This window comes from Strigops habroptila, chromosome Z (assembly GCF_004027225.2).
Source record: "Strigops habroptila isolate Jane chromosome Z, bStrHab1.2.pri, whole genome shotgun sequence".
Lineage (NCBI taxonomy): Eukaryota > Metazoa > Chordata > Aves > Psittaciformes > Psittacidae > Strigops > Strigops habroptila.
The window spans coordinates 11,748,517-11,767,123 of NC_044302.2; the positions used below are offsets into that span (position 1 = coordinate 11,748,517).

The 18,607-nt window shown below is 37.5% G+C and overlaps 1 protein-coding gene across 5 annotated transcripts in view; it reads left to right on the forward strand.

The window, feature by feature from the left end:
* Positions 1 to 18,607, forward strand: part of LOC115601377 (transcription initiation factor TFIID subunit 4-like) — a 144,969-nt gene that overhangs the window by 92,764 nt on the left and 33,598 nt on the right. For all 5 annotated transcript variants that reach the window (XM_030471294.1, XM_030471295.1, XM_030471299.1 and 2 more), the window contains exon 14: positions 5,546 to 5,668. In XM_030471294.1, the coding sequence (XP_030327154.1) occupies positions 5,546 to 5,668 (123 nt within the window). The remainder of the gene's footprint in view (positions 1 to 5,545; positions 5,669 to 18,607) is intronic.

Here is an 18,607-nt window from a genome sequence, read left to right on the forward strand (position 1 = left end):
TTACTTTCTGATCATATTGAAGGAAATTTTCTCTAGGTGTGGTCATTACTAGGTGTAGCTCAGGGCCATTTTTGGTCTACATTTCTGCTTTAAAAAAAGCTAATTTCAGTTTGCGTTGTCTTTGCCCTCCATTTGGAGCACACTTCACCTTCCTTTCAAGATGCTTTTTGCTCATGATTTTGTACAACTTCTGTCTTTCTGATGCGTAGTGCAGTGCTTCATTTACTGTGTGACATTTCTTTTTCCTGCGGATTCAGCTGAGCAAGCTAGGTTCACTGGGATGTTTGCATAGCTGATGTTAACAGACTTTTGTTCTTACTGAAGAGGGAGACTCCTCTGTTGACAGTACAGATCATAGCTACTGCCAGGCCATTTAATTTTCTGGATTGGAGAAGGTGTTTGACTTGAGATCTGTAGGTGTTTGTACCAAGTATCCAGCATTTGTTTTACAGTTGCCTTTCCAGACTAAATTCATACCTTAAACAAATCCATAAGAATTTATTCATCTAGCCAGAATTTCCTTGAATTTACTCGTGGTTTAGTTGATCTTGGAAGAAAGTGGAAAATAATCTTCACTGTTCTCTGTGGTTATTATGATACTAGTGTAATGGATGGAAGTTCTTAAGTCTTGAAAATTAAACCATACCCAGTTGTGAAGCAGGTGGTTTCTTACAGTGGTGTGGACTGCCACAACTACCGGTGGAAGCAGAAATCTAAGAATGTGGCTGCTCCATCCCTGGCAGTGTTCAAGGCCAGCTTGGACAGGGCCTGGAGCAACCTGGTTTAGTGGAAGGTGTCCCTGCCTGTGGCAGGGGGTTGGAACAAGATGAGCTTTAAGGTCCCTTCCAACCCAAACCAGTCTGTGATTCTAAGAAGAAAAAAATATTCACTAAGCGTATTAACACCACATATTTATTATTATCTCAGTGACAGTTCTCACGATGGCTTGTAGTACAGAAAAGGCTTAAAGTGAAAAAGGACTAAAATGCTTGGTTTCTGTTGCAAAAATTACTTACAAAGCATGCCATGGATAAGTGCGTTCTTGGTTTTTGGAAATTATTAAATCTAGATTTTAAGATCTAATGTTGATACTTTAGATAGACATCTGGCTGTTTTCCTTGTGGCATATGGCTTGTGGCATTTCTTTCTGAAATACATAAATGTATCATAACAAATAATGATCTAAGGAAAACAAACTAAAATTCTAGGACCTCTGTTGTTAGCTATATTGAAGTAGTGAACTAGTGTTCTTCCTGGGGTTTTAATGTTGTGGTATCATCACAACCTAAAAAATTTCACTGTGTGAAAAAATACTGGTGCTTAATTTTTATACTGTACTTTTTCATCAAAGATATCTAAGTTAAAGTTGTCATTAAGTAGTGGAATACCTCTCAGTAAGTAAATGGCATGCTAAAAATAAATTGGGATAAGATAAGGAGCAAGGAACAGCATCTCATTTATAAGCATTTTCCTTGTATTATATATCAGAATATTTGTGTTTTAGATTAATATTTTGACTTTCAAAAAAGTTAATTGTTGTTGATTAGTGTGGTTCTGAATGAAGCATTGCTTTTCTCCCAGAGGGTAGAAATTTGAATATACTATTGACAAATATATCCATATTAATTGTGATGAAGGCAAGTTGAAAAATGATACTACATCAGCAGTCCAATATGAAAATGAGAATGTGAATGAATACAGCTATCAAATAGTAGCATCTTGTTGGTTGATGTACTGAGTTAGATTCACTTCTGCTAAATCATGTTAATTAACAGGAAATTTATTTATTTTATCAGAATGTATAGATATTAACAGGTGCTTCATTTGTTTAACTATCCAGAAATTATTAACTGGCTTAATTAGAAGATAAACTATACTGTAATAAAAGTCTGTTTTGTTACTTTAAAGTAGAGTAAGAAGCTTAAGTACCTTTAGTTTCAGTTACTTTTAAGAGTAATTTCGGAACACTGAAGATGGCTACATTTAATTCGCCCTACTCTTAGTGCTGAGATTTCAGAGGGTGATTACTTTGGAGCTGTGTATGCAAAACTGGTTGCAAAGTCATTTCCACTTGTTGCAGTGAATACAGTTCTAGAGTATAGTGGGGAGAAGATTCTCCAGTGGTCTGGATCATGCATGTGGCGTCTGGTGGTACAAGTGGTACGTCTTAAAAGTAATCTCTGTTGACACCAAAGCAGAGTTATTAAACACCTGTATTTACACAACTCCCATGAAAGTCCTTGGATATTCCTAAACTTCTTGCAAGTTACCTGCGATAACCATATCAGGTTTTATGACTATTAAAAATAGCTCCCATCTCCGTGGCATTAATTTTGAAAAGCTCCTGTTGAATCGGATGTTAGCAGCCACGTTGTACATGTAAATATCTTTATGAAGGGTGTAGCGTCCCCTTCTTTTCACCAGAGCCAAGATACTGCTTTTTTAAACAAAGATTACAACTGGGGATGATATTTTTTCTGAAGGGTCAGGTGATGAGTAGGAAAGAGACTAGTACAGATAATCTCATGTAGGGTATAAATAAACAGAAGTATGTGACTTAGAGATGGAAATCAGAGAAAGTTGGAATAAAGGTATGAAGAAGCCAACAATGGTGGTTAGTCTGCTCCAGGATGTTAAATAACATCTAGGAATCTTGTCAAGTGTCTCACTAGTAAGTATCCATAAACTGCAAAGATGTTTCATTGTAAGCAAATTAATAGTTAACAGTGAGTGTGCAAATATGTTCCCTTAAGCCAGCTAAAGTAACCACTGCAAGATGAAGGCTCTTGTTGGTAATATCAGTATCAGGGTCATAATTCTTTTGATTATTTTCATAATTTTCGTAATTTTATCATCCTCTGCCTTCAGATGAGCTTGGGGTGGAAGGGGGAATCACCAGCAATAAAGAATTTTTAAAAGATTGATGAGAATTTGTGTACTATAATATCTGTCAAGTATTTCACCACTTCAGCTCTTATTATGTAAAACACCAGGATACTGTGGTTGTACTGATGATGCAAATATATTTGATGCATTTGATATTTTTATGATCAACATTCTTTGAAGTTTACGTAAGATGGTTTTGTTTTCTATTGTAGTATACCAAGGTGTGTACTGTAAAACCAATATCAGAAACTGTATTGTGTTTTTGTCTGGAGTTTTTGTACCTGGCAACATATTCCTTATTTGTATTAGTGTGTATTAGTCCAACTGGGGCCAGATTATAAGTAAGGCATATTGAGGAGGATTCATGTCTTGAAACTTTATAGCCTGATAAATAGACAAGCTGTGTGAAGCAGGGTGAGAGCCACGGGGAACTGAAGGGAAGGGTCTTGGTGATATTCACCCAGTGTCAGTAGAACAGAGCCTGGCTCCATTGGCTGACCCAGATTTCCTGTCGTGTGCTAAATGAAAATGGTGACTTTGAATAAGATACTCATATAACAACTTCTACATGATACCAGTTATCTATCAGACTTTATTTTTGACCTGCACTTCCCAGGAAATGAATACTTCCTCCAGCACAAAATTTCTTATTCTGTGAAGCCATCCACTTTACAACTTCGTCTGAGATCACTCCAAGCCAGTTGGCCCTTGCTTAAATATTCATCAGACTTCTGATAATTGTGATAACCCTTATAGGCTGGCAAGCATGGCAAATTAGCAAAAAGATGATTGATCTTTTTTTATATGCAGTTTTATCTTCAACCTTTCCTGGATATATGTTATACTATAGTAATAATTTCTTCTCTAAGGTATTTGCCAGTATCTCGATTTGCACATCTATTTACAGTTGCCTTGAAGCCTCATAATTACAATACAGCTGAAATGTCCATTTTCTTTCCCTGACTACAAATAGGGATCAATCGAATTTTAAATGACTGCTTACGGGCTAGCTTCCAATCATGACCTTTGTAAATGATTAGAGCTCACCACTGTTGCTATCTACCTTGAAAGGGTAAGCGGGCGGGTCTGTCTAACTGGCATTTAATCTGGAAGAAAGCCAAAGATACTTGAGCTAAAAACCTAATATGAGTTGGCAAAGAGAAGTATGTATAGACCTTTGCACTATTATTTAGATATTTTTCCACATTTCATTTTGTATTTAGGAAATTCTTTTGTCCTGTAGATGGCATGTGTATTTGTAGATAATCTTACATTCAACTTATGATAATAACTGAGGTTACAAAATATTTAGCATAAAAATGTGGAAAATGGGGTTTCGAATTCTAAATGAACTGAATTTGCTTTTTCTGAGGGACATGAAAATATGTTGCATTGCTAAATGAATAAAACTAAAAAATACACTAAATGGAATGCATGAAGTGGACCTGCTTTTTCTAGGCAGAAGTGACTGGAGAAAATATACCATACATTGGTACTTTTTGTTTAAATTTCCTTTCCTTTTAACATTGGTCAAGATAGTTCAGGCCTTGCTTGCGTATATTCAGTTCACATGTGAGTAATGGCTGAGACACTTCCATCTACACTTGTCAGTTCAGTTTTATTTTAATGAAGAATTGCATTTGTATCATACAATGTTTTCATTACCACTACTGAATTTCTTGAGTTAGTGTTCTCTGCATTTCTCTTGAAGTGGGAACAAGTATGACATCAATGGGATTAGAAAACAAACACCTCCTCTGAATTTATTGAAGGATTATGCAAACCCAAAGTTTTGAAATTAGTAAGAATGATTACTAGGAGCTATGGAGTTATGAATGCTTTTATCTAATTAAAATATTATGCTGCATTACCTAATCAGTTATTCTTGTGTAGTATTGCTGATCAAAATATTTATTACAGTAAGATTTTTCGTGGGAATATATCTGTCATCATTAACTCTCTGAAAGGATTATACTTATAATGAATATGCAGTCCTACCTCTTCATCTTGGGGTGGTCAGGATATTTTCTCTTATTTTCTGTAGCTTGGTATATTGTTACATAATATGCTGGCAGGTTGTTTTCTTAGCTTCAATCTAGTCAAATGTGTTGTTACCTAAAGCCTAATCCCAAAAACCAGTTGTAAATTCAGTTTGAAGGGGGTTTGTGTCAGCACTAATTTCTTCTAAATTTAGATAGAAGTGTTTTATTAATTTAGATATGTTGGGTTTTTTTAAGCAAGTATTAAGTATATTTGAAATATTCAAGATAAATCTGAGATTAAATAATGTTTGAGATATTTTTGAGGATTTGAATTGGTGTTTACATTCTTTGTATCAATCTTAAGCTGGAGATGTGTGGTTAGTATATAGTACTTACTGGCTAATGCAGTTCTCAAGAACAAGGATGGAGATTTCAAAAAAAGTTGAGTTATTGGAAGCAGAAATCCTGTGGAAAGTCAAGAGAACTTCTGTGTCTTCATTATTACTCTACTGCGAGGCTGTGCGCTTGAGCTGCTAAAATGGTATTTCTAGGAACAGCCAAGTACTCTTAGGGATTTCTCATGTGTCAATTTTACCTTATGCTCACAAGGCTGAGAATAACTTCTTGAAATGACAAGAGAATAAAAACTAACCAGAGGTTTTTCCTCTCTCTAATAGATGCAGCAACAAGAACTTGCGCAGATGAGGCAGAGGGATGCCAATCTCACTGCGTTGGCAGCTATTGGTCCTCGGAAGAAACGAAAGCTTGATTCACCTGGACTGCTTACCACAGGGGGAGAGGTACGTGTCTACGCACACAATAAGATAAATTAGTCTTTCAAAACCTGGTAGGAATAACTAGAGATGCTACATGCTGATACTTTCAGTGAACTGTGTAACTTGGACAAGGTGAAGCAAATTCCAAAGTTAGAAGGACTGAGTCCAGTTTATCTTGCCTCAGTTAAACTGGCATCTTAGTTGTATTTTCAAGTGTTAACTTTCAACAGATAATGGAAGAATATTTTTAGAAAAAACAAGTCAAATGCAAAGCATAGGTCTCTCCCTTAAACTGTTCATTGCCTTTATGCTGTTTTTCTCCTCTGCATAATCCAAAGGAAGACAGGAAAAAGAGGAGGGCATGAAGAAATGTCTTGAAAAACATAACTGTAGCCTCACTTACACTTTGGACCAAGAGCTTGTAGTAATACTATTAAGTGTGGTTTGGTTACAAATATGTGTCTAAACCTTTTATAGAATGGCTGGTTGTCTCCCGCAACTGCAAAGATGTGTTTGCAATCATGCTAAATTTTAAGCAGTTTTAATAAGAATATTGTGCTGTAGAAGTAGAATCTGATTCATTAGCATGATTCTTCTGTTATCTTAAATGGAGAAGTAGCTATACTACACAATGGAATGCAAAATCATCATAAGCGCGATATATATTAGCCAAAGTAGAAAACTAGGGTAATAAGGTTAACTTATGTTGGATAACACAGTAAGAGTCCTGTGTTGTTTAGTACAGATATAGTTCGGCTGCATTTGTTTCTGCTGAATATGACTACAAATAGGAGTCAAAGTAATTCTCCCTATTATATGCCTGTTCTGAGGAAAATGCAAACATTTTGTTTTGAATAACTAACAGTTTTGGCTCAGACATTTGGCTGTCTAAACGCCAGGCGTTTCCAAAGACCTTTTTGTTTCCCATTTTGGATAGCTTTTATCTGACTTCTCTCTCTTTTCATGTGGTAAGATTAGTGCAAAGGAATTAGCTGAGCTAGGAACAGAAATGGATCTTGTTTATATTCTGAAGTTTACTTATGACTTCAGATATGTAGGAGGTGCTCCCGTTTTCTAGTCAAATTAGTTTCAGACTGAGGGAGCTTCCTGGGGTTTGTGCTGTCTTGTTACATTGCCTTCCTTTCAGTCTCCCTCCTTGTCTTACATTCAGTAAAGAATTCTGTTCTCCTCTGCATGCACCCATAAGAAATTCTGCAGCAATAGGCCAAAAGAAGCTTTCATTAGAAGCTAAACAGTGATAGCTTTGGCTTTCACTGTTTAGTTTAAAAATAATGTGAACCTTCGAAATAATACAGAGATCCCTTCAGATTTATGATGTACAAATGTACATTCCCTGTACATCTTTACTTGACCAAAGGAATATTTTCTTCTAAATATCAGAGTTTAATTTTTACTGTCTATTGTCCTCTTAAAAGTATCATTTTTTAAGCTTTTATAGTTTGGTGAACCAAATTGTGGTCACCTTTGGTGAAACATTTTATTCAGAGCTATATGATTGAATGGGTTATGGTGAAAAGCTTCCCGCTATCTAGATGCTCCTTACTCTCCTGGTATAGTGCTTCAAGGAAAGATAAAGGTCTGTGGCAAATTCCAAAAGTTTCTGGAGATTTTTGCTTCCTTTTGTTGCTCCCCTAGCCCAAATGTTGCTGAACTTCTGTGTTATTCAATTGACAAATTATCCTTGAAGCTTTTGCTGATACATGGATATCCTGGAGTCATGAATTGTGTGACTTCTGCCAGTTCAGACTGAATTGCTCCCTTTCGTCTCCTCCTAGCTTCTAACCATGCTGGCTGACTTACATTGGTGTCTGGCTGCAAACTGAATTCAAGGACTTGGATACTGTATCTTGATTATTCAGAGTCTTTTGGGGGGTTGGGATCTGAAGTATTGTAGAAGCTGTGTCATGCAAGTTGGCTGCTAGAATCTCCCTCTCTTTTATTCTGAGCTATGTACTAGTGCTGCTGTGCAGAAGTAAACCAAGCTCCTCAAAAATGTTTCACCCTAAAAAGGTTCTGGAAATTTGTATTGTGTGTCTAAGACTACCTGATTTCTCTTCTTTGGATTTCTGGAGATTATAAACAACATAGAAAACTATTCTAAAACTATGTCGTGTCCAGACATCCTCTTAGCCCAATTCCACCTTCAGATGTCTGACTTCCACTATGGTCTGTTACCTTCTGATTTCTCTAAGCAATTTCTAAGCTGCTTATGTCCTTGCTACTGATAATCTCTGTTTACAAGGTCTCACTTGGCAAGAGCTTTCTTGGCCTGCCCTTTTTCGACATCCATGTCTGCTTTTGTTGCAGCTAGGACACTGCGCGTTTGCTGATCCAAAGAGATAACATTTACAAATCATCCCACCCTGCATGTTACGTTTTTTCCATTTCTGAACTCTTGTTTGATATTTTACTTGGTTGCATTGGCCATTTTTTTCAATGAGAAGTGTTGGATTTCAGTCCAGCTTCTTGGTTCAACAGATACGCTAGCTCACAGTTCCTCTTTGGAAATCAGATCTTTTTAATAATACCCTTTTGATCTGAGCAGGAGGTCAGTTTGGGGAGTAGTGATGGTTATTTTGCTTAAGAGAAAAAGTTGATGGAAGAGTTTAATGTTTCTGTGATCAAGAACTGTTTGTTGTATACAGAGAAATAGCTCTTATAAATGTGAACAAGTTTGTGCTCATAATTGCAAATATTTTTCACCAGCACTTTGTTCAAGGGTTAAACTCTTGTCTCACATTGCCAGGGCTCATTTAGACTTCTTTACTTGTTTTCCAGTTGTAGATAAATTGACTTTTTTTCAGATGGTAGGATTAGCTTAAATTATCAAGGCCAGGCCCATCATTTGCCTCTTCTGAACTAGTGTGGCTGGGGTTTTTGACCACTTTTACTTGGGGAGATGGAAAATTAGAAGTTTTGGAGTGAGGTTAATTTTATATCATATATGTTCTTTGTTTTGTTTCTCCATGCAGCCATATAAAAAAAAATCCTTTCCAAAAAACAGCGAAAAAACATTTTATAGAAAAGTACATTATCAGGGGCTAGACGTCCTCAAATAATGCTGCCACCAAATGTGTACTAGTTTCAGACTGTGATTGCACAGTAGCCTGAGCTAATCTGACTGTGATCTCTATCGCAATCCCTAGTAGTGCATTCCTGCCATGTCCCTTTTATTGGCTCTGGCTCTTGTTGTACCTTGTGCTAACTCATTCCTATGTGATAAATTGGCAGAAAACTAACCTAACAGCAATAAAAAGTGAATAGTTTCAGCTTAGCTTGTTGAAGTAGTTTGGCCTAGAGCCCAATGAGCACTGGAGGAGGAACTTACAAGATGACAGAGACAGCAAACTTGAGATCACCTGCTCTTCATTCGCTTTCTTTTTAGTACCTTTCTTGTCTTCTCGTATTTTAGATAATCTGCTAGAAACACAGCTTCCTCTGTAGCAGCTAGCAGCTCATCAGTAATTCAGCCTGCTTATTATTATAATGTGGCTTAGATCAAGAGTGAAAGAGAAGAGGTAAAGAGAAACGGGGTACCTTTGGAAGAATTCAGCTTCTCTGCCTTGCAGGGTTGAAAATACTGCATATGCAGTTTGTTTTTTTTTTCATGTACTTCATGATGGGACAAGCTTATTGGAAAATATCTTTAAATGTTACTGCTTTTGGGCATTTAATGCATGATTATCAAGTTAGGAATCTAATAATCTTGAACTGTATTATGCATTTAGCAACAGTACTGTGTGATTCTTATTTGCTGTGTCCTGTTGATGCTTGTGTTGGTACACAGCAGTGGATGGCAAAGGATGACATGTACAGGAATGGGAGGAGAGCAACCACTTAAGCTCTTTAGTTAGTATCCTTAAGCACGTCTAATGTCAGATTATTTTGAGTTGCTTTTGTTTACCTTATGGATTTTGAATCTATTCAGTTCATCTTTTCCAAGCATTTTTCTTGAATTGTAAGGCTTTTAAGATTAAAAGGGTTAAGATTTTAAAAAAAGTAATTTAGGATTCAAAGTTATTTATGTTTATGAAATAGATATTTTCATGTAATTGTAAGAGTTAAAGCTTTAAGAAAAGCATTAACCATCACAAGACTAGGTCAGGTAGCTTTACAAGTTAAATGCTTGAGTAGTGCTAAGGTGGTATGAGTGCAGAATTTGCATATTTCAAAGTCCCTCACTTTTTACTATGGAATTAAAGTGTGGAGGTTAAATAAAAGTAGTTTTCTGTATTTAATAATAATTAAATAATTTGGCTTTTCATCAAGACCTATGGCTAGTCTCCCAAAATACATAAATATAGAGTATATGTTTGAAATATCTCAGGGTATAATTTGTTTAAATATAAAGTGAAAGCCCTCTCCTGGTACTTGCTGGCACAGATGGTTTTTGAATACTGAGCTTCCAAACACAGCTTCAGGGCTAGTTCAGTGAATCACCGCTTATTGAAGATAGTCATTTTAGGGATAAGAAAACCCTCTCTTTCTCACATAGTGGAAGAGCAGTCATGTTAAGAATATTCAGCATACTATACCAAACACCATCTTTCAGAATTTGCAGGACCATATGTTGAGCCAGTGCTCAAGGGAGATCTGATACTTTGAGTCTTTTCTCATCCAGTATATTCCAACTATCATATTAGTCAAGGAAGATAATGTTCTTGCAGACCTGGAAAGTCCCAAAACAACTACAGTTAAAACAGCGATGTTTTGTGTAGAGAAAACCTAATTATTAAAGTGATTGTAAAATGTATTTGGGGCATGAGGTACCACATTTTTTTAATTAAGTTAGTCTTTCAGATGGTATAATTTGAGCATTTTAACACTGTTTTCGTATTAAGGTTTTTTATAAAACATGATCTAAAATTCTGGCTTGAGACTTGGAAATCTGTGTTATGTCAGAGACTTCCAAATGCAGACAGAAAAAAGTTACTTAATATTCCTCTCTGTGAGATATTTATGCTATTAGAAATGCCTAATTTCTAAGTGGAAATATAAGGGTGGATTCATAATGATTTGGAAGTCACTTGGGTACTGCGACACAGTTGGGAAGAAACCCTTTTGACTACCGTCTCTTTTTAGTTATCCAGGACTGAACATGGTTAATTTGTTTGCACACATTACAGCTGGCTATCTCACTTCATGCTTGGGCTATCCATAGATATTTCCTCCACTACAGCAATTTTTCCTCACATCTGCAGTTAATATCGTAACAATATTAAGAAGAAATCAAGGTACTGGGTAATTTTCTCTTTGGAATGGGTCAGACATAATAAAAAAGTAGGACAGAGTGGTCTCTAGGAAAACCTGTCCTTCTTTCCTTCCTTTCTTTCCCTTTTAAACAAGAAGAAACATATAGTGTGTCTTGCAGAAGTCTTTGTTATGGAAGGGTTGTGCATCGGGTTCTCTCCAAAGTGTCTACTCGACAAATATCATGCAGATTCAGAAGTTCATGAATCAGCCAACATAACTGTGAGGCATAACTGCTTCTGACAGATCTGAAAGAGTTATAACCAATGAATAGTCTTTTATTTTGAGGAAAAACACCAGTCAGTGGGATTGCCCTGCTCTGAGCAAATCTTTAGGCTATTCCCTCACCTTTTTGGCACTAACGTAATTTTATGGCATCCACTTTCAAAGATCCTTGGAATGACTCGTTCTACAACTCAAGTCACAGCTTCATACTGTATAGTTGGCTTTTGATAAATTACTTTTTGTTTAAAGTGGTCAAGGTATGTTTAGAAAGCACTGGTATCTAAAAGGGCCTTTACACTGGTTAAGCTTGAGTTATATGAAAGCAGATACGATAGACCAGAACACCTTTTGCAAGTGTTTATGGTTCAAGAAGTTAAAGCTTGCTTTTTGCGCTTTTAAACCTGTAGACTAATGGCAGAACAGGAGGAATTTTTATGATTTATTGTATCATTGCCTTTTCAAGCACTCTTTGCTCCATGTATCACTGACATGGTAGAATGCAGTGGTTCTCTCAGACCTGTTTTGGTGTAGGATGTCATTGCTGCTGACAGTTAGGATTTTGATTGAGATATCCCAAAACTATCAGTTAAATATACGGGTTTGAATTTTCAAGGAGACAGAAGAAAGTTAAGGGCTCTGTCCTTGTAATTTTTTTATGGAATTCCATGCATACTACTTTGTGAATCTTTGAAAATCTCAAGTTTAGTTTCAGCTTCTCTGGCTTGTTTTATTTTCTCTTTCCAAAAGTCAAATATATATTAAAATAATTCACAGGAAATGATTAATATCTATTTAAAAATTGGTCTTTTGAAAGACTATAAACATGTTATCCTAATTAACAATTGCACCTGCTTTTTTCATTCTGAAATAAATGAGATTTCAGTTTCAAAACAAATTGCCCCAATAATAAATTTCCATTTTAAAACATTTAATTTCAATCTGTGTTTTTAGTCCATGACAAGCACAGATTATTTTTTTAGAATTCAGGTTTTGTTTTGTGAAACAAGATTTGTAAACATGACTCTAATGCATTTTACAGACTTAGTAAAATGTAGGAAGGCATTAAAGATGATGGATAATGCTATGTTTGCATTGGTGATAAGTAATTCTAATCTGGAGAGAATGTATAGAAATACATTTGTGCCTGTTGCAGACAGGCAGGAATAAAGACAGTGAGTCAGGAGACAGTAGAACAATTTTGCACGGATCTCAGTTGACAGGAGGAAAAAGCTAGGCAGCAATGCAAGAAAATAGAAGGTGGCTCTGTGCCAGCAAAACCATTCTTTTTTACTAGTAGAACAGGTTTGCAAACTATGTGTATTCCTTTGATCTGTGTAACACAAAATACTCTGACAGAGGTTCAATGATATTAATAATTTTTCCTTATTGGCCAAGACAAATTTGATTTTTACTTCATTTGGAGATGGAAATGGCAGGTGATCCCTCCTGACTGCATCATGTTGATCTAGCACACAGAAGGAGACCATTAGAGCATTTTTCTCTGCTTTTCAGAGGTTCTTTATTGGAGTCTTAAATAGCATTCGGGGTTTTTTGGTGGGTTTTTTTGTGTTTGTGTTTGATTGGTTTGTTCTTGTTTTGTTTAATTTTTGTTTTAATTAAATTTTGTTTAATTAAAATCCTCCTTGGATTAAAAGAAGAAAAATAAAAAAAGGAAAAAATTGTTGCATTTTTTAAAAGAAAATAGTTTTCTCAATGTAGTAATATTAAATACAGTCTTTTTATTTACAGATACTTTATAAATATAGTGTATGCAGCTTATTAGCATGGAAACTGAGAACTTGGCAAAATGACTTTTGAGTAGTTAATAGTTCATCCATTATTTGCCAGTCCCTAAATATGTTTGCTGCTGTTGCTGTGAAAGAGTATTGTTTTTCCTCTTGCAAAAGGCAGCTATCTGGAGGATTTGTGGGGACAGAGGGTATGTGAGCTTGGGTTTTGGTTTTTGTTTGGGGGTTGGTTTTGGGTTGGATTTTTCTGTATTTTCAGTTGTCTTCTCCATTTGTCTTCCTGATTTTCAGACACTGAAGGATAAAACACATTTTACAGCCTCTGTTTTTCTGACACAATTCCAGCCTTTTTCTTTCTTCTGGCTAAATAAAACCGAAAAGACCAAGAGAAAGTCTGAAAGGGTCTAGCTGAGAGTTTGCCAAAGTTGGCTGGAGTCTCTCCATTGACTTCAGAAGGTGAGACCCAACGTGCTATGATGTTTTTAGATGTCAGTAAAAATAATTTTTAAAACCTGACCATAAAATTTCCAAGGTGTAAGTTTTCAACATATAGATGGAAAGATTTAGACCTGTATCTAAAAGTAGCAATGTTTCCCTTTTAGTTGATCCTCCTCCAGAAGAGTCAGATGAGTCATCAAATAGATTAATTTCCTCCGAATAAATTTTGTGGAGTTTTTTTTTCTTTTTGCCTAAAAAGTCCTTTACTGAAGCTCAGGTTTTGAAAAAGTCTCAGGAATTTGAAATTTATTAAGATGCCTATTCTTGGATATTTCCAGCCTTCTTTACAGGAAGTCAAGGTCATACAGAGAGTGACAGTAATTTAACATTTTAATCATAGAATCATAGAATAGCAGGTTAGAAGGGACCTCAAGGATCACATAGGCAAACCTTTCTTGGCAAAAGCACTGTCTATACTAGATGTCCCAGCACCCTGTCCACCTGAATCTTACGGTGTCCAACACTGGAGAATCCACCGCTCCCTGTGGAGAAGGACTTGGGGGTGTTGGTCAATGAGAAACCGAACATGAGCTGGCTTCAGTGTGTGCTCACAGCCCAGAAACCAACCGTATCCTGGGCTGCATCAAAAGGAGCATGACCAGTGGGTCGAGGGAGGTGACCCTGCCCCTCCACTCTGCTCTCGTGAGACCCCACTTGGAGTACTGTGTGCAGTTCTGGTGTCCTCAACATGAGAAGGACATGGAGCTGTTGGATCAAATCCAAAGGAGGCCATGAGGATGATAAGGGGGCTCAAGCACCTCCCATGTGAAGACAGGCTGAGAAAGTTGGGGCTGTTCAGCCTGGAGAAGGCTGCGTGGAGACCTCATAGCAGCCTTCCAGTATCTGAAGGGAGCCTACAAGGGTGCTGGAGAGGGACTGTTCATTAGGGTGATAGGACAAGGGGTAATGGGTTCAAATTTAAACAGGAGATTTATGTTAGGCATAAGGAAAAAATTCTTTACTGTGAGGGTGGTGAGGCACTGGAACAGGTTGCCCAAAGAAGTTGTGAATGCTCCATCATGGCAGTGTTCAAGTCCAGGCTGGACAGAGCCTTGAGCAACCTGATCCAGTGGGAGATGTCCCTGCCCATGGCAGGGGGTTGGAACTAGATGATCTTAAGGTCCTTTCCAAACTAAGCTATTCTATGATTCTGTTATTCCAACGGCTGATAGTTCTCATTGTGAAAAATTTTCCTCTTGTGTCCAACTGGAATCTTCCCAGGAGTAATTTGTATGCATCACCCGTCATCTTTTCCATATGACACCATGTAAAAAGGGAGTCTCCACTGTCTCCATAGCTACTCTTTAAATACTGGAATATGGAGATAAGGTGTCCCTTGAGCCATCTTCTCTCAGGGCTGAACAAATCCAGTTCTCTCAGCCTTCACACGGCTTCTCACTCTTTGGGTCATCATTGTGGCCATTCTCTTGACTCTCTCCAGTCTGTCCACATCTTTTTTGTATAGAGGGGACCAAAACTGAACACAGTATTCCAGGTGTGGCCTGACAAGCTTTGAGCAGAGTGAGGTAATGATTTCTTTATCTCTGCTAGTGATGCCCTTGTTAATGTATCCCATTTTAGTTTACCCTGAGCCCTTAGGCTTGAACTTCAGGCTTAAAAAATTAGTGTTGCCAGCTTTTAATGTGTCGTGGTTTAAGCCCAGCTGGTAACTTAGAACCATGCAGCTACTTGCTCACTCCCCTCCTCCTCAAAAGAATGTGAATCCCATGGGTTGAGATAAGAACAGTCCAGTAACTAAAGTATAATACAAAACTACTACTACTACTACTAATCATAAGAGAAGTAAGGGGAGAGGATATGAAACTAAAAGGGCAACATCAAAAAACCAATAAACACAAGTGATGCACAATACAATTGCTCACCACCTGCCGATACCCAGCCCGACCCGAGCAGTGATCTGCCCTTCCAGGTGACTCTCCCCAGTTTCTGTACTGGGCATGACGTGCTGTGGTATGGAATACCCCTTTGGTCAGTTTGGATCAGATGTCCTGTCTCTGTTCCCTTCCGGCTTCTTGTGCCCCTCCTCACTGGCAGAGCATGAGACTGAAAAGTCCTTGTTCGGGGTAAGTGCTATTGAGCAACAACTAAAACGTTGGTGTTTTACATCGTGTAAGCACCTTACCTAGAAGTACTGAACTTTTTGTAATTTTACCTGATGTAAGTTGTAGAACCAGACATTTGTCCCAGCCGTGTCTGTCCATCATGCCCCTGTCCCGTTCCCCATACCCCCATCCGAAAACAACAGTATCTAAACTCTGCTGCTGTGAAGTCTTGACTATTTCAAAGAACTAAATCTGTCTGGGATCCTCTTTTACATTTTCTAACTTAAGACACAGAGAAAACAGTTTGGAATAACCAGACAAGCTCCTCTTTCTTGAAAATGTGAGGTTATCTGTATGAGCTTTATTGGTGATTCTTAAATGGATCTTACCACCACTATGCATCATGCTACAGTTGCATGTTGCATTTTGCTCAGGACTTCCTGTGTTGTTATGTGTAGTAAAAGATTATCCCTTCATTTTAAGTAGTTCAAATCAGAATAAAGCTCAGTGTGTAATAAAGATGAACGAAGATAGGCCCTTCATGGTTTCCTTTTACCATACACAAGTCTTCCAAGATTGTACTGTAAATCTGAATGCTTTCTTTATCAGTTTGGGAGTATTTCATGTATCATATTATGTGTGTATGTGCACAAGTTTTAGAGTCAGGTCCCTCCTACAAGTTTCTTAAGTGATGTCATTATGAAATTACACAATATCAGCAGTTTGGACTGCAAGCAAATTTATTGTGATGAACTTTGCTGTTCATGGAACATGATGTTTTTTAATCCCTATGATCTAATCTGTATTGTAAGAGTATTTTGAGCAAATGTTTGTTAAATTTGGAAATTAAACTTCTTCAACGTATGTTGACCATTGTTGTACTGTCCACAGTCCTCTTCAGAATTTGGCTGAAATTTGCCAATGATAAAATTCAAAATTGTGGCTCAAATATACTGAAACTTTGAGCTGAAAGTAACCTTTCAGCTTTGTTAAAAACTGTTTACAAGTTTACATGAACAGTGTGTATTGCACATCCTGTCTGTAAGAGAGATAGTAAAATGGGTCCTGTTTGGCCACATTCATAAGAAGTTAAGGATTTCAGCTCCAGACCTGCAGGGGCATGTGCACATGCTTAACTTTAAGCACAGTGGTTAGATTGTTTGAAGTTGGTAACATGCCTTGTGTAGAACATTAATTACATGCAATAAGCTTTTGTTGGATCACTGTGTATGTCAGTGTTCCTGTCAATCTCCTTGTGCTTCTTGCTGCATGAACTTGGGTTTGCTAATCCCCAATGGATTCTGATGTAGGAAATGCTGTATTTCTCTTTTTTTTTTCTTTTTTTTTTCAATGCTAAAGACAGGAGTTTCTTTCTAGAAATTGGCATATTCATGCTTTTGAAAATCTTTACCCTATTTGACCACAAAAGTCTTTGGGACTATCAGTGTATGTTAAATGCACATTTATGAAGTTTCCCAATGTGTCTTGAATATTACAGGCTATATTTTGCTTTCAAAGAAATATTACAGTAAAAATATCTGCTAGTGGGATCTTCATCTTGGTGTTCCTTTTGTTACATACTCTGTTCTAGTGAGTGACTAGGAAAAAGGGGGGTTTTGTTTTTGTTTTGCCTGGAGTCAAACAGGAGCATGCTGGTTAAAGGGATTCTGTGGGGGAGTTGGGCTGGAGAAGGCCTGAGGGAACTCAGAGAGAGATCTACCACCAGCAGCTTGTCTGTGCTAGCTAATTATAGCTAGGGTACTGTTTACTTTAGTGGTGTACTCCTTATTTATTAGTTACTTAGTTACTGCTTGCCTTCAAGTTACAGGCTTGCAGCCAGTTCCTGCAGGGGAGGTGCAATAGGAGGGTGAGGGCATCATGCAGGTCTGCAAATCACTTTTCCCCAGCCTTGGCGTGGAGTTTTCTTTAATATAGACAATGGGAGAGATGCTCAAACACAAAATCAGACAAGTTAAAAAATGGCAACAACAAAAGATTAAGGAAATCTTTTACAATCTAGAGGGACTGTGGTGATAAAAGTATCAGAAATGTCTTCATGCCTTATCAATCAAACTGGGGTTTTCCCCTCCTTTTCCTCCTCCTGAGCAAAATCTCACTTTCTGGTCTATGTGAAGTTACACTGATTTGAATAAATTTTAAGTTTTTATACTTTTTTAAACTGGTGTCCCTCTGCAGGAATCTGGAGTTAGTTTCACAGGGCAGTGTCACTAACTGGTTAGTTTTGTATCAATGCTTTTCCAAGCATGAGTGAATCCACACAGGTATTTCACCTAGTCGACTAATATTAATTTAAACTATTAGAAGGACTGTGTATGGAAACCCTAGGTCATATAGGAGTTGAAGTCCTTAGGAGTCCAACTCCTAGGCCATTGAACCACTTACCATAATGCACCCTCTCATTTTTAGTATAGCTTTGAGCAGGGCCCATGGATTAGCTATCTGAAGTGGTAGTACAGTACACCTATTTCCACTGCTAGTTTTGCTGTTGCTCTTGTTATTCTGTTTGTAGTAATCTTGGTATAATAGTTATCTCAGCAAACAAAAGGACAAAGAACAGTAGTTTGGGGGGGGGGGGCGGGCAAATGAGAGAATTATGAGATTTTCTGCAAGTGTGTTTGAGAAAGTAGAAGATATTATAAATAGTAAATGCTTTAGCAGCATGGAAATAGTGTTGGCCCATGCTGTAGTTGTCAATAAAAGAGATATTTCTCCAGTCTTTTTGAGCCTGACAGTCTCTTGCAAAGCCAGGAGGATAACAAGAGCTGAACCTCTGTGTGATGGACCAATTACTGAACAATTTAGAGGAAGCTCTGTTAGGACAATGAGCATCCTGAAGGATCCATAAAAAAGGCAAAGTTTCTGTCTCCAAAGGAGAAGGTAGGGAATAAAAGGAGCACAACAGGTTAAACAGCCTTGGCCAAAGAAGTGAGTACCCCTAGGCAGACTAGCATCTCTAATCAGTGGTAGTGGTACTAGCTCTGAGGGGAGGGAAATTCAGGCTGGTGCTCTCATGTAACATTAAAAAGGACAAGCAGTCTGTCAGGGGAAACAGTCATTGGTGTGGGATTTCTTCTCTTGATCAAAAAGACAGCAGCACTACAGCCTGCTTTATCTACAGGAGAGGTGTTTGGCAGAGG